At 37.5% G+C, this 16,466-nt stretch overlaps 1 protein-coding gene across 3 annotated transcripts in view; it reads right to left on the bottom strand.

Annotated features, from left to right (window-relative positions):
- Positions 1–296: 296 nt before the first annotated feature.
- The window catches only part of CRYL1 (crystallin lambda 1), a 44,726-nt gene continuing 28,556 nt past the window's right edge, over positions 297–16,466 (bottom strand). For all 3 annotated transcript variants that reach the window (XM_039351484.1, XM_039351483.1, XM_039351485.1), the window contains exons 6-8: positions 11,941–12,046; positions 5,944–6,050; positions 297–3,046 (exon numbers count right to left, since the gene is read on the bottom strand). In XM_039351484.1, the coding sequence (XP_039207418.1) occupies positions 2,918–3,046; positions 5,944–6,050; positions 11,941–12,046 (342 nt within the window). In that variant the 3' untranslated portion in view covers positions 297–2,917. The remainder of the gene's footprint in view (positions 3,047–5,943; positions 6,051–11,940; positions 12,047–16,466) is intronic.

Below are 16,466 nucleotides of genomic sequence, written 5' to 3'. Positions count from 1 at the left end.
TTTTATTTCCTCTTAATGCACTTCATGGTAATTTGTATTGCAGTTTAGCAATACAAGTGGAAACATCCATTTAATGACCCTCTAATCTAATTTTGATTTAGATATTCCCACCTGCCCAAACAACAGACAAGTCCATATACCCAAAGAAATCCAGCTGAGCAGTTTAGTATGCATTAATGTTGTGTTATTCATGGGAAATTCAAGTTACTTGTGTAATGATTCCCACTAATTGATCCTTGAATATAAAATGCTAAAATCCAAAAATGATACAATAACTGCATATAAATGCACAAGGCTGATTTCAATATAGATATTTATTGGTAAGCAGATCACAGATGTACAGATACTATAGCAGCTTGAAAAATAATGAATACAGAACAAAAAGAAGCATAAAATTTAGACTTTTGAATGTTGCAATTTAACATAAATTAAGGTAATGATACATTTAAATATTTCTTCTAATTAAATGTCTTGAGCTTGTACTAATGTACAGTACTAATCTCCTGAGTTTTGTACTGATGAAATTTAATAGTAATGAAACATATGCCAGGCGATAAAATACATTAAAATTATGGCAAGTTATTGATTTTGGAACAGAAGCCCTCAGTGACAATATTAATGCAAATTCATAACACAATCATGCTCAGTTAAAACAAAGAAGGCCCCATTAGCCAAATATGAAATCCTACAGGATTATGATAATTAATTCACTGAAAGTCAATCTTGTCAGGACAAGCTATAAAATATCACAAGAGACTAGGTTGGTCTCCTAAGTGCAGGAATTCCAAAGACTGAGCAGCCTCCTCAAGAAAGCTTTGGTAATGTAGTTATCACCCATACTTTACAAAGAAGACAAGGATATGCTTCCTCAGTTGAATAATCCCCAATGTAGGTTAAGACATACAGAAAACCCCAAAGATTTCCCCATATTTCATAAACGTGATGAAGAAAGAGATGTACAGGTATTTCAGTTGTATTCTCCAGTTTATAGTCCATGGACTTGCCTTTAGTTCAGGGTTCATGAGGTTTATTCTGCTGGGTGTAATCTTTAAAGAACTCTCACTGACAGGCTTACAAAAAGGCAGTTGTTTAGTCAGCAACGCTAAAACGCAAGTCACCCATTTCGCCACAAAAAACGTTTTAAACAGATGTTGGGCAATGAGGGAGTACTGCAAGGAAATCTTGCTTTGAAATATTTGTGTTTACTTTTGCAGCCAACTGGTAATGCTGTATAATACCAAGAATCTTTCACATCTAATGTTATACTTTAAAAGGGCGCTCTGATCTAGCACATCTGCTATTTGACTAATAATCCAAAGCGTCCATGACATAAAATGAAGGAATTGTTAAGGACACAACTCCGGTCTAAGCAGCTGATGTCCCCTTGCAGCTGGAAGAACTGCCAAGGAGAACAAATTATGGTCTACATTACCATATCATCCAGTCACTATCCTTTGTTCCTATATTGGTATTATTGCCAATCTGTATAATACGTCAATACAGCACAAAGCCTTTAATGTGAACCACAATTATCTGAATAGAAGACCCATTCATATAAAACTAATATTGGAAATCTATTTGGCTACAATCAGAGTAATTACAAACTTGGATAGCATGACTTATCCTGACTATAAATATATGGACAGAAGAGAATGTAGGCCAGAAGATAGCTTTTTTTTTTTTCCTTGCCCTCATTGCCAAAATACTTATATCCGTACAAAAAAGTAATTGATACTTGGCCTAAATTAATCACAAGCAAGACTTTAAAAAGTTAGTTTTAAATAAATATTACTGTTCTCTGTTACATTGTAGCTTAAGAGTGATATGAACCAAGAACTGATACAGGTAGTTCTTGACTTAAGACTCATTGCTTAGCAACTGTTCAAAGTTACGATGGACCCTGTCTCCCCCAAAATATACTTACAACCTGGATTTGAAGTTCTGATGGCCACACCCCTCCCCCTGTGATCATATGTCTATGGAGATTCTCAGTCATCCAGTTCATGGTTGTCGCAAAGGTGCTTTTTCAAGAAGCAACTGGACTTTCTTGTTTTCTTTGAAGCAGTTTTGCTTCTCATCCAAGAAGCTTCTTCAGTTCAACGTTTTGGACGAGAAGCAAAACGTCTTCAAAGAAAAACAGGAAAGTCCAGTTGCCTCTTTGGGACTATGGTCACATGATTGCACTTTAGGCAATCAGCAACCAGCCCATATTTACAGCCATTTGCAGCATCCCACTGTCATGTGATTGCAATGTATGGGGACCAGCATTTACTTCTGGTTTCTTACAAAATATGCCCATTGCGGAAAATGTGACGTTTTAATGACCACAGCATTTATTTAATGACTGCCACAAAAAAAGTAATAAAATCAGACTTACAACCTTCATTCTGGGCTCAGTTATGACTCAATTTGTAAGACAAGGACTACCTCTACATAAAAATATTTTTCATTAGGAAGGCCCAAGAGTTTTTGAAGTTACTGTGTTCAGTATCTTGCTTAAAATTGATTTTGCTTTGCATCCCATTTGTTTCAAAGATGGAAATCATAAACCACCATCAACAAATACATTTCTTTGCAGCCCTCCCACAAAATGCAAGCATCTCAACCAAGGATCTCAAAAGGTGCTTTTTTTCTTTGAGGAAGAAAAAAAACAGTCCAGTTGCCTTTTGAAAAAAAATATACTGTATATACTTTTGAGACAACTATCATCTGGATGATTGAGAATCTCCACAGACTCTCAACCAAGGGGTTTGAGACTGTGGCTTTAAAATATCATTTAGAAACATTTTCAGATAAAAATATTCCAGTCTTAAATAATTGACTTAAGTGGTTCAACTGGCTTTTGCATGTGTAATGTTTAGCCGTGGAAGGGAGGTGTCCTCTTGAATGCCAACTTGATGATGCCCTTTTCTGTGATTTAAACATGGTTCATGTCATCCGATTTAATATCCTTTTTCAGTTTGGCCAGGAGCATGAGGCATTCATCTCTCCACTGTCTCCTGGCATTTAGGTGCTCTGGATCACTTGGAGTTTTTTTAACCATGGCCTGAAACAAAGACAAAATAGCTGTACAGTAAGATAAAGGATCGCTTTAGGATAGCCCGAACTGGCATGACCTACCATCATGCCCATACAGTTTTCTTGGAAATGGTATGGAAATGATCTACTACTGTCTTTTTTCTTTTTTTTTGACTTTCCAGTTTAGTCTGGATTTGGGGTGGTTTCCTGGGCAAGGATTTCTCAACGGTCCTTGCCTGCTTAGCTTCTAAGTCAGGCAAGGTCAGTTAGGTAGGTACTGCCATCTAGCTGGGATTGCTTAAGTAGGAAACCAATCAGTCAGCCCAGCAGCATTCCCCCTACAACAGTGTTTCTAAAAACCTGACCAACTGAAAATGTGTGGACTTCAATTCCCAGAATTCCCCAGCTAGCTGGGAGAATCAGCTGGGGAATTCTCGGAGTTGATGTCCACACATGTTCAAGTTTTAGGAGAGGTTATCTTGTCTTTTAGGGCTTCTAAAATGATGGTGGTTTTATTCTTTCTGATAGCATGGAATAACTTGTTGATACTTCTTTCTTGTTGCACAGTAGCTCCAACCTGACCATAATACAGTAATTCAGTTCATGAGTGAATGCCTGACCTAGGTGAAATTCTGATGCCCTCCCCCAGTTAATTTAATTTATGAAGAGACCTCACATCTCCTTCACACTGGAAGAGCAACACTTTATTGCTACAAAAATGCCTTTCTTTTCCAATCTGTACGCTTGTTATTATATTCATGAGTATACTGGTGTTAATGATAAACAAGTGTCTCCTCTAATCCTTGCAGACTTCTAAAACATTTAAGATATCTTTTTCCAATGTTCTTACTCTACGTGCTACTGCAGTGTTTGGCAAAACCTGGTATTGGGAGTATATCTGGAGTACATCAACCAAAATTCCAGACTAGTGGCCCATTGGTTATAATGACTGACAGTTCCAGAAACTGTAGTCTGACACATCAGGACACCATCAGGTGGCGATGCATGCACTATTGCTTTTGAAACGATCTTCTCATTCATCTGATTTTTAAAAAGTTTCTCTGCTCACCATGTCATCAAACTATGCTCCACATTGTGAGGTTGTTAACAATAACATGCTTGTCCCTTTCCAGCAGAGCTATCCTATCTCTATTACATGGGAACCGGATACTTGAATATTGGCACTGGATGAAGGCTTGAGAGATTATCCAGAATGAATGGTTTAGAATTCTGCCATCTTTTTTTGACAGTGAAATCCTAGAGAAATAAATATGATGCGATGATATCTATTTAATAAAAACTTCAAGCCAAGCAAAGAGAACTCACTTTTTTTTGCTTTACTAGCCTCTGAACAATAAAAGAGGATGATGGCCCAATTACAATTACCTTGCCCCATTCCTAACTTAGCCCTGAATCTACTGCCTTCTGAAGCTAAAAAATAAAGCCGTCATACTGATGTTCAGATTATATTTTAATCATCTGACTACTTTTTCTCTTCATATATATTATAAAACACACTGGATTAGAAGTTGTTTTTATATCGGTATATACCTTTAAGAAGCAAGTTACAGAATGACAAGCAGACGAATAATTCTCTATTTTTACATAGTTTTAAAAGTTATTACAGTCCTTAAAAACCAGGCCCTAGAGCAGTGGTTCTCAACCTTTTTATACCGGCGACCCCGTTCATAAGGACGCGGTGCGCATGCGTGGCGGCGCCCCATGCGTGGTGCGCATGCGTGGCGGCGCCCCATGTGCCACCCCATGCGTGGGGCGCATGCACGGTGTTGCCCATGCGCCACCCCATGCGTGGCACGCATGTGCGGCGCAGCACACATGCACGGTGCCGCCAGCTGAAAAAAATGGCGGATCGTGTTGTTTGGCGACCCCCGTGAAATGGTCGTTCGACCCCAAATGGGGTCGCGACCCACAGGTTGAGAACCGCTGCCCTAGAGGTTAAATAAGTACGGAGGCCCACAAAATAAAAATGATTGGGCAAGGATTACTACATTAAGGAATGTGAACTCGAACAAGGAAAGAATGAAGTCGCTTTAAAATAACAGTTACCTTGACTTACACCCATTCATTTAGCAACTATTTGAAGTTACAACAGCACTCAAAAAAGGTACGTACAACTGGTCCTCCATGACTGTCGCAGCATCCCCCCAGCCCTGTGATCAAAATCAGGGTGTTTGGCAATTGGCACGTATTTACAATGGTTGCAGTGTCTCCGGAATATGTGACTGCCGTTTATGGCATTCTAATATGCAAGGTCAATGGGAGAGGCTGGATTTATTTAACCATGAGTGTTAAGCAGTGATTTGCTTAACAACTATGGAAATAAAAGTCATATAACTGGATGCAACTCACTGAACAACCATCTTGCTTAGTAACAAAAATTCTATTCCCAATTGTGGTCATAAATCAAGGATTACCTGTAAGTTTGCTAAATACAGATGATAATTCATTTCATTTAATAACAGTCACATGTGTGTTGAATGAATAATGTAATCAAAATATACAAAACCTGAGCATTTTATCCCACTTCTGACCATGTATATAATCTCTATCTAAAACAAAATATCACATTTTGGAGATCTGCAGAGTAGAATCTGATTTTGTGTCTTAAAAATCATCCGGTCATATTTCTGTTTTGTTTTTTACGTCCATTTGACAATAGGAACAACGCAATGCATGCGGCATATAAAGAAGCAAATTTGGCTGTAATGCATTCTATATGCCAAGGTTTATGTGTGTCAACCACACAGCAAATCACAAGACTGCTGATAACAAATAACAAAATGATTAAAAATCAATTAACCCAAATAAGGAAACCCAAAATTGATAAATTCATAGAACACCCAATATGCTAATGCAGTCGATACATTTTGCGAATTCAGCCTGATATTCAGTTTGTACACATACCTCATTGATTTTCTGTTCTGTTTCCCCAGCAAAATCTGGTATTGGTCCAAATGTTTTCAAGACATGGATAATACCTTTACGGTATCTCTCACAATAGTTCAGCATTCCTGAAAGAGAATAGGAAACTGTTTAATGTTTCCCAAACAAAGAAAGTCTACATTGTTACATACCACTGAATTTGAGTGGAATTATTCACTGTCTAGAATTCATTTTTTTTTTCTGGCTAGGGTTCCAAACAGCTGTCTGCTAATTCTTTTCAAAGAATGAAGCCCCAAGAAAAAAATTCTACAACATCCTTTGAGAACTTCCTTGTTTCCAAGCAGGATATATTTTACACTTAACAAAAATCCTCTTTCTTGAGATTGATCCCAGCAATTCAAAAGTTCAGACTGTTTAATAGCACTCATAATTTCAGCCAACATTATTTGGAAAGAAGAGAAGCAGCTGGGAGCTCATGAGCAGAACAAGCAAATACAATGGTCAATAGATATACAGTAAGGGAGTTTTGTTTTTGTGAGTTGTTTGGATAAGTGTTGTTTTCTTTATTATTCAGGAACTACTGTATCTGTTTATTTGAAGAATACAGGGTTTGAGCAGTATCAGCTCTATCAAGTAGATCAAATAGGAAGCACAACTAAAAGAGCTAATTCTACTTTATTGTAAGGCTATATTACAGAATTTTGCAAGTCTGGAAGAAGAATTCTACCTTTCTCTCCTTTACACACACAAAAAATAGGAAGATTTCTTCTGAATATCTTGCCCCATCTACTATCCCACTGCAGACGATGCTGTCTCTTATCTGACCATTGTCTAGGCAGCATCTTTGGGTCCAGTCAGCCAAGGTCATTCCCACATATCTTTAAAAACAGGAACTTAAGCTGTAAGTATTTCATTGATAATGAAACATTTGGGAGTTTGAAATCAGCGAGCAAACAGGAAGAGGGAATTAGATGAATAGAAGAATTTACTAATCTTCCACTTTCAGAGACAAAACATCAAGATAAACTCAGTGATTGAGTGAAGAATCCAGAGCTCAAGGTTCTGAAAATATAAGTGTCCCAGGTTCTTTTATGTATACCAGGTTAGTGGGCTCCAAACCTCCAAGGGAGCCAATACAACTCCTGGCCTGACCCCGGCCAACACACCATAAGTACACAAAGCTAATATTCATAGTTTACTATATCATTTCTCCCTTCAATTACAACTTCTGTTTCTCCACTACTTCTCTTTGTGAGCCCTATTTCTGGAAAACAGTAATTCTTATATTTGTCTTAGACTGCTTTAGGTTGTTTTAGTTTCCCAAATGAACACAAACCACCTTCCCTCTCACACCCACACCACAACTCCAACACCAGCTGCCTCTCTGCTCAACTTTTTTAGTCACACATTTCAGGTTGACTATCTAGGACACTAGCAGCCCAGGTGCTGGCCATTTTGCAGGCACCCTGTCCTCTCACAAATATCCATCTTCTACTTCAAATAATTCTTTAAAAAGAATGAACAGTTACCAAGAATAACTACATTAAAATAGAAAGCCAGCAGGAGAAGGCAGTGTTTTCTGGTTTATTACATATACATATACTTGGCTTGGACCCCAACTGGTATGACAATTTCCTAATTAGCAGGTCCACCCCCCTGAAATCAGAGTGGCTGAACTGGAGATAATTAGGCAACCAGAGAGATATCTGGATAAGAGCCTTCAAGATACTTCCAAGGTGATAAAATTCTCTTTTTTAAGGAAAATGGGGAAGGAGGACATTGAGAATGAGACATGTGTTCCTAAATTAGGGATCCAGTCTGTGGATGATGAAATCTTTTTATATTGAAAACATACTTCCAGGAGATTGGGGGGATTTTTATTGTAATTTGACCTTTACAAACAAAACATAAACATGTAGGCTTGTGGATCACATGGTGACTTGTTTGCCTGGTCCAAAGGTTGTAGACATACAGATCAACTGCTATGCCATGGTGTAAGCCAAAGCAGTTTAGATTTGTTAGGTGTCTAGGAATGTGAGGGACAAGCCAAGTTTGGGAAATGGGTTCCACTTGGAACCCAGCTGCTATGGCATAAAAGCCAAAAGCTGACAAATCAAGTTCCAAATTGATTTTTGGAGGAGAGCCCAAAGATTGTGTAGCATCCAGTTCAAAAAAAGTTTAGCTATAGTATTTCAGGAAACAAAGGACCAATACTGGAAGAGGGTTAATGAAATGTTAGGAAAGGTTCATATCAACATTTTAAAAAAGGACTTCCCATTTTTCAGCTACTTATTTCAAATGTTACTTGTGACTAATGCAGATATTTGTCATTTAATTTACAACAATATTCAGTCATGATCTTTGTGTAGGTGTCTGGCTGTAAAATCAGGACTTTACAGATGCCAAAGAGGAAGGTCTGCATGAATATGAGAAAATTCCTACTCCTAATCTCAAGAAATGTGCCCAGAAGTCTGCAATCCTTGGCATACTTACTTACTAAAACTGATGGAGGTATAATAGAGTTCACCTTGAGTAAGCATGAATAGATTACCAACATCTATTGTTTATATATTAACCCAAGGAGTATACTATTTAATGAGCTAATGTAAAAGGGGGAACCATCAACTGATATCCTATTTCAAAATATCTCTAAGAGAGTGGTCAGAAAAGCATTTCAGTAACGTCTGAGTTTCAGCTGTAATAGTGCCTCTTTTTATATTCTGCGATTTTTGCAGAAGCAAAATAGAATATAAAGAGCTCCCAGGTTTTTTTAAAGTATTAATAGCAGAGCTAATAAAAATATTAGTTGCTTCCAGTTACACACACAATGATGTTTAATGAGAAGACTTTTAAAGATGTTACTTTTTACATTATGAAGATCACGGTTGTAATCGTTTAAAAAAAACAGGTTGAAAAAAGTACTTTTGCTTAAACAATTTAAAAAAATTCTAGGTTATGCATCGTTACTGATATTTCTTTCCTGTTGGCATGAACTATACCGAGATTTAAAAAAGCTAATTTGGGTGAAGCTATTTAAGACTGGTTGTTAAAAGCCAAATGGCCTGTCTTTAAGTGTTTTTGGGAAGGTTGAAAACAAGCAGGTAATCTTACCCCCTCTGTGGAACCTGAAAAGATTAGATCCGTACACAGGAGGTCCTTTGTTCCATGATGATACAGTTATAGGGTACCTGAGAAAATTGTTTTAGTAGCACTGCACTGCTGGGGGTTTTTTGTACTAAAAGGATCTGATATTTTTTTTAGTACCCCTCTGCCAAAATGTTAAACTGTCCAGCTCCAGGACCCAAAATCTGTACTCATCACTCTTTATATTAATTCAATTTGATGTCCTTAAACTACCTTCTCCTATTAAAAATGTTGTGGGCTTCCTTTCTCCTTGTTATGTTTCTTTTTGTTCTCATGTTACTTTTCTCTTTCTCTTTGCAATGACTTGCTGTTGGCATTTGCTTTTTATCCCAAAGCTTCTGGCATACAAGTATTCTACTGTTGCATAAGAGTTCTTTTCCCAGCTATGAAAGCTAAAACTGTGCTCCCGTACACGTTTACTTTGAGGTAAGTCTCACACAGGTATCTGTGAGATTTAATCCCATCTAAAGCAGGATTCTCATCAATTGCTCAAATCAGGGCTTCTCAATCTCAGCAATTGTCAAATGTATGGACTACAACTCCCAGAATACCCCAACCAGCATACATCTTAAAATTGATGAAATTGAGAAGTATGGACTAATAGCATCTTCTATGGTTTTTCAAACATTCTTGAGCAGACAGACCTCACCAATGGCTGAAAGACAGTGGAGGATTCTATATGACTCTAGTAAGGACATGGCATATATACCCAGAACAATAGCTTTAAGCAATGTTCTTGGATGGAGTATGGGAGTGCACACATTCTAATGCTTAATTTAAAAATTTTTATTAGATTAAATTCAAGTAAATATTCTATACAAATAGAGATTGAGGATGCTTTGAGTGGAGAAACCTGATGCTTTTGAATAGGGCTACAGTATTGTTTTTTTGCAAATGATTAGGCAAACATGTAGCAATGCCTCTTCTAGGCATCCATGTCTGCATAAATCCAAGCATGTGGTTTTCAACACTGTTTTGGTTTCTAATTCTCATCATTCCCAGGAATATGTTCCAAATCAGAACTTTGTAGGAGTTGTGGCAAAAACATCTGGAAGATATCAAATCACCAGCCTCGATTTTAAACTTTCAAATATTATATTATTTCTTCGAGAATAATCACACAACTTAGTAAATATATTTTTTGCTGGTTGAGGATGGACCAAGTTAACAGGCTTGAGAAAGCTTCAGTGATCCAATGGACTCAAATGATTATTTCTTGTTAAATCATTTGAGAAAACTCTATCTGCAGTTAGAAATGATATGGAATAGATTACACAGGCTTTCAAAATTCACTAAACCAGAAACAACTCATCAGATTTAAATAGGAACAATGGCTTTGCCTGTTACAAAGGGGAGTGGGAGAGCAAAGCTTCCTTCTAGGCCAGGGGTAGGCAACCTTGGCTCTTTTATGACTTGTGGATTTCAACTCCCAGTATTCCTGAGTCAGCATGGCTGGTTCAGGAATTCTGGGTATTGAAGTCCACAAGTCATAAAAGAGCCAAGATTGCCTACCCCTGTTCTAGGCCCTAACAACCAGTTGTAAATTTATTATTTTTATTTAATTTATATTTGATCTTTCTGTAAATCTGGGAAGGCCAAGGCAGCCTTCAATTTTACAAATAATAAATAAACTTTGTAGTGAGATGGGCGGCAAACAAATTTAATAAATAATAAAAGCTATAGAACAAAAATGTTACTAAAACACAGTGACTAAGCCATGGGAAAAAAGATTTTAAATTAATAACCTTGAAAAGATGGTGATTCTCTGGAAAGGTAGCCACTCTCAAACCACATGATAGTGAGCGATCACCACAATTTTTAGCTAATGCAAAAGTTATAGTCATGCCAGGAAAATAATTATATGTTTAAACATGGTGCAACAGATATATTTTTTCATAAAATAGCTCAAAGAGCCAACCAAAATAATTACTGTCCAATACTACTTTGAATAGAAATCTCCAGAACCTAACAACATTGAATAATAATTATATAACTACTACTACTACTACTACTACTACTACTCTACTACTACTACTACTACTACTACTACTACTACTACTACTGGTAGAATCATAAAATAGAGAAAGTCATAGAAAATGATAAAGTTAAACTGCTCTGGGACTTCAGAATTCAAACAGACAAGCACCTGCAACATAACACCCCAGACTTAACAATTGTCAATAAGAAAGACAGAAAAGTCTGGATAGTGGACGTGGCAGTGCCTGGAGACAGCAGACCAGATGAGAAAGAACTGGAGAAGATAACAAAATACAAAGACCTACAAATAGAAATAGAAAGACTGTAGCAAAAGCAAGCAAGGGTAGTACCAATAGTAATAGGCGCCTTGAATGCAATCCCATAACAACTGGAGCACCACTTGGACACCATCGGCATTGACAAATTCACCATTAGTCAATTGCAAAAGGCGGCCTTACTAGGAACCGCCTCCATCCTGTGACAATATCTGTAATAACATCAAACATCCACATCTGTCTATCCCAGGTCCTTGGTAAGGACTCGATAGGTAGACAAAATGCCAAATTCAGTCTGAACATCTGGCTGACTGTGCGATGATCCATAATAATAATAATATACACATTTCACATCCACATATATATTGAGAGAGAGAGAATATTCTTGATATAATCATAACTTTGAGAAGTGGACAAATGATTGCAGATATCTGTTCATGGAAATGCTATGATTTATGCACTTGCATCTGGTATAACGATGCCAAAAAATAACCCCAACATTTGCATGATATTACTGCACATGTGTCATCTTTTTGATGTCATCATGGTCATTAACAGAAATTGTTGATCAACACCTATTAGTTTAGAAATGTCTGCATTTAACTTTCACACAGTTACAAACCTTCAGCGTTTAGATGCATTGTTTCTAGAGGTCCCATAAACGCATACCGCATTCCCAAGCCATCAGACATCACAAGGTCTAGATCATCTGGCGATACTATTCCATCCTGTATAAAAAATATTGATTTTGAGTGTTAAAGAATTGTAGAATTCATATTTACTTTATAATCCCTTTATGGATAGGAAATATTGCAAAACAAAAGGCTAACATTAATTGTAGAACAAAAGTTGCTGATGTGTCTATCAATCTGCATGGTGGTTTACAGAGTAATATGGTCTCTCAGATTATTTCTGATGGCTGGGGAGGATAGTGCAAAGGTGTCAATTTTTATTTTTAAAAAAACAGATTTTTTAAAAAAGGAATTCAGAATTGCAGTGGTTCAGTTGCTATTTTAGATGTAGCACACTTATCTGAAGACATAGAGAGCCTTACCTGTTTAGCTGCCAATGAGAAAACCATACAAAATTATACCTCTGATTTTGAGTGATTTGTGCCTGACGAGTAAAGTGCTCAATGGCATAATCTAAAATGGTTATTAGATGAGCTGAGTTCAGCTTGAAGGAGACTTTATTTTTGGCAGGACAGTGAGTGCTTCTCTCAAAAATAACCATAAATTATGCAACCTTCCTGAATATGGCATAAAATTGCTTTCTAACTGATAGAAGTCCTGGACATAATTAGAAATACAGGTTCTTGTGATGATCCAATTTCTTTATATTACAGGTAGTCCTTGACTTACAACAGTACATTTAGTGACCATTCAAAGTTACAAATGCACTAAAAAAAGTGACTAACAACTTTATTTCATGCTTAAAACCGTTGCAGCGTCCCCATGGTCATGTGATCAAAATTCGGATATTTGGCAACTGACTCATTTATGACAATTGCAACATCTTGGAGTCATATTTTGCGATCTTCTGATAAAGTCAATGGGGAAGCAGATTCAGTTAACAACCGTGTTATTAACAGCTGCAATGATTCACTTAACAAGTGTGGCAAGAAAGGTCGCAAAATGAGGCAAAACTCACCTAACAACTGTCTTGCTTAGCAACAGAAATTTTGGGCTCAATTGTGGTCGTAAGTCAAGGACTACCTGTATTCATATTCAATGATGTTGTGGAATCTTGTTCTTTTGGTCAGAAGGACAAAAGAAAGCTTGCATTCCTGCACTGCTCTTTGTGGTCTTGAGTATGATGTTATGATGCAAAAAGGGGGGAGGGGCTGCATCATAATGTTAGAATGTTATCTGCCCACCACTACCTCTGAAAAAAATGATCTAGTATCATTGATATTTTGCAGCTTGACTTTTCATCATATAAAATACCAGCTTCCATTACAGTATGATTTTGGAGCATTTCATTCACCTTTTTGACTAGGGTGTGTGGGGTGTATGTGCATTATGCAGAAGTGAAAATGGACAAACATGATAATTAAATACAGAACATGCAACTGCCATATACGTTATTACACGTTGGATGGATCATGAAAGCAATCTGCATGGCCTAAACATGCCCAGCTCCTTATGTTTATTAAGAGGCAACTCCCAGTTTCCAATATAGCAGGTCATGAGTGCTGTTTGAAGTTCAGCTAACATCCAGAGAATACATTTCCAAGCAAACCAGCACACCCAAAAAACAGGATAGGACAAGTCCCTCAGTACAGATTCATCTCCTGTTTCTTGAAAGCTCTTCCTAACAATATACTTTTAAATGTATTGTTTTTACAATAATCTTAGTTTATGCTCTTAACAAGAAAATCATTTTTAATGTCTTCAGATCGAAGACCAGATTATATAGGGAAATCATATTAAACAGAAAAGGCAAGATTAAAAATAATCAAAAGGAAGAACAACTTATATCAATATAAGCAGTAATGTAATACGTGTACTCCATTTTTCCTAGTGCTAAGCAATACAGGAACTTGATCACAGATTCATTCCAGAAACAATGCCATAAATAATCAATCATATCAATCTTTTCCTTAAAATCTTTTCATTAAAATAGGTTTTAAGTAGCTAAATTTTTGGTTAGAGGTAGTCCTTAGTAATACAGGAGCTGTGGTGGCACAGTGGTTAGAATGCAATATTGCAGGCTAACTCTGCCAACTGCCAGCAGTTCGATCCTGACCTAGTCAAGGTTGATTGGGCCTCCATCTTTCTAAGGTTGGTAAAATGAGGACTCAGATTGTGGGGGGCAATATGCTGACTCTGTATACCATTCAGAGAGTGCTGTAAAGCACCATGGAGCAGTATATAAGTCTAAGTGCTATTGGTATAGTGGAGAAATTATACTACGATGTTTCCCCAAAAGTAAGACCTACCCCCCCAAAATAAGCCCTAGTTTTGGGGTGAGGCACTCATTTAAAAATCAAACTAGGGCAGGGGTAGGAGTGTGGATCTGCCCCACGCGCCCCACACCCACTTACCTTGCAGCCAAGCATCTCTTCGCTTTTCTGGGGTGTCTTCTGCAGCCAGGCCTGCATTTCTCAGTCACAGGCCTTTCTGAAAGGCCTGTGCAGCAAAGAACCAAGCTATGGATTCAATCCATAGCTTGGTTCTGCAAGACCTCTGCAACCAAGGACCAAGCTATGGATTGAATCCATAGTTCGGTACTCGGCTGCATTGGTCTTCCAAAAAGGCCTGATTGCAAAATGCAGGCCAGAATGTAGCTGCAGAATGAAGCTGCTCCTTTGCCCCAGAAGAAGTGGACCAACTGGGCGGGGCTGTTGGTGCTGGAAGTGAGTAAGACATCCCCCGAAAATAAGACCTGGTGCCTCTTTTGGAGGCAAAAAAAAAAAGACCTGGTCTTATTTTCGGGGAAACACGGGTATATTCTTTCTACTGGCAGTGTTCCCTACAACACATTTTTTATGAATGGATAAAAACAGTTCATATAGTGCATCAGTTGAATACCTCTGTTGTGTCTTTGCAATAGTGATGAATTCATTGCTGAACTTCCAGCACTAGTCAGCATGGCCTATGGTGGAGTTACAGTTCAGAAATAATTGGAGAATCACACTCTTAACTAATATGAATCAGAGAGTTAAGTGATAAACTTGCAGACCCAGCCTGATTGCTTCAAAACACGCAGAGGATTTAAACTGTTATAGTCTAACTCATTTCCCTTCTAACTTTTCCCCAAAGCGAACCACATTCCTTATTAGCACTGATAATGTTACCTAGTTTAGATAATGAAACGTCTGCAAGAAACAAGGAAGCTCAGAGAGCACCAAGGATTCCTCTAACTTTTGCCCTTCTAACAAACAAATAAACTAGGAGAAGAGGATACTATAAAAATATGTGAGAACCAGGCAAATGGGTGTGAGTGTCCATCTGAGTATCCTTCATTGTTGAACCACCCACTATCAACCCTTTCTACTCATACAGACTTCAAAGATTTCATGGGAACCACGGGAGCGTCTGAGTCTGAAATTTTTCCTGGGAAACACTGTAGTTCCTCCCATGTACCTTAAATTTTGTTTTACTCCCTACCTACTCTTAAGAGATACTGAGCAAATTGAAATAAATGTTTTTTTCAAAAGGTGAAATTACATGGCTAATACACAGACTATAAATATTACTCCATTTACTTTCAATTGGCTAAAATTATCCACTATGCAAAATTTTAAACTATATTTCTTATGTAAGCCATATTGGTCTGCCTTATGCAATATTATCTATAATGAATGGATTAGTAATGGTTCATTTCTTGAATTAATAAACTGATCTATGACCAAACCAAAGAAAGCTAGGGTCATTAACCAGAGTAAAAAGAAGGATCATTCTGCCGAACCATAGTTAAAACTAATACTTTTTCTTAATACTGTACAGGGTTGCTTGAACCAAGTGCCCTGATTCCTTTCTCCCAATCATACTAGAGGATGGGGGGGGGGTCAATGGTATATGCTGAGGCTGGACCATAAATCTAGAGGTGCCAGAAATGCAGATAGACATGCCAGATAGAAACATTGCCTTAGAGGAATATTTTGAAGCCCATTGCTTGCCTTTCCACTCCTGAAAATCTGTGAAATTAACATGTAACATACTCGATCCATACCTACAAAGGTTTATTTCCGTAAAATACCGGATAAATTATTTCAACATTCTAATAATAATAAAAATGAGGCTCTAAGTGCCTTATATCTTCTTTTATTTCCCATTGGTCAAGAACAAAGAAAACCAGAGAATCAGTTTATAGTAAACATTTAAGACAGACTCCATTCAGTTAAAAAAATGACACAAATCGGAAGATTTTCATGCTAGTAATTTATAGCATCATCTTGATATAAAATCTGTCTGCTGTTTATCCACATTTCAGGAGTAACTTGTGGACCCAAAGTAAGAACAGAAACACACACAGAGAGAGATAGAGAGGGAGGGAGGGAGGAGAGAGAGAGAGAGAGAGAGAGAGAGAGAGAGAGAGAGAGAGAGAGAGAGAGAGAGAGAGAGAGAGAGAGAGAGAGAGGGAGGGAGGGAGAGACTCTATAAACTGCCTTAATTCCTACTGGTGTTTTCTGATGAACTGTAT

The sequence above is a fragment of the Crotalus tigris genome, unplaced genomic scaffold (genome assembly GCF_016545835.1).
Source record: "Crotalus tigris isolate CLP2741 ecotype Arizona unplaced genomic scaffold, ASM1654583v1 scf7180000018371.15429387391:27106975, whole genome shotgun sequence".
NCBI lineage: Eukaryota > Metazoa > Chordata > Lepidosauria > Squamata > Viperidae > Crotalus > Crotalus tigris.
The sequence above is the reverse complement of the archived record's forward strand: the minus strand, read 5'-3'. Positions and strand labels throughout refer to the sequence as shown.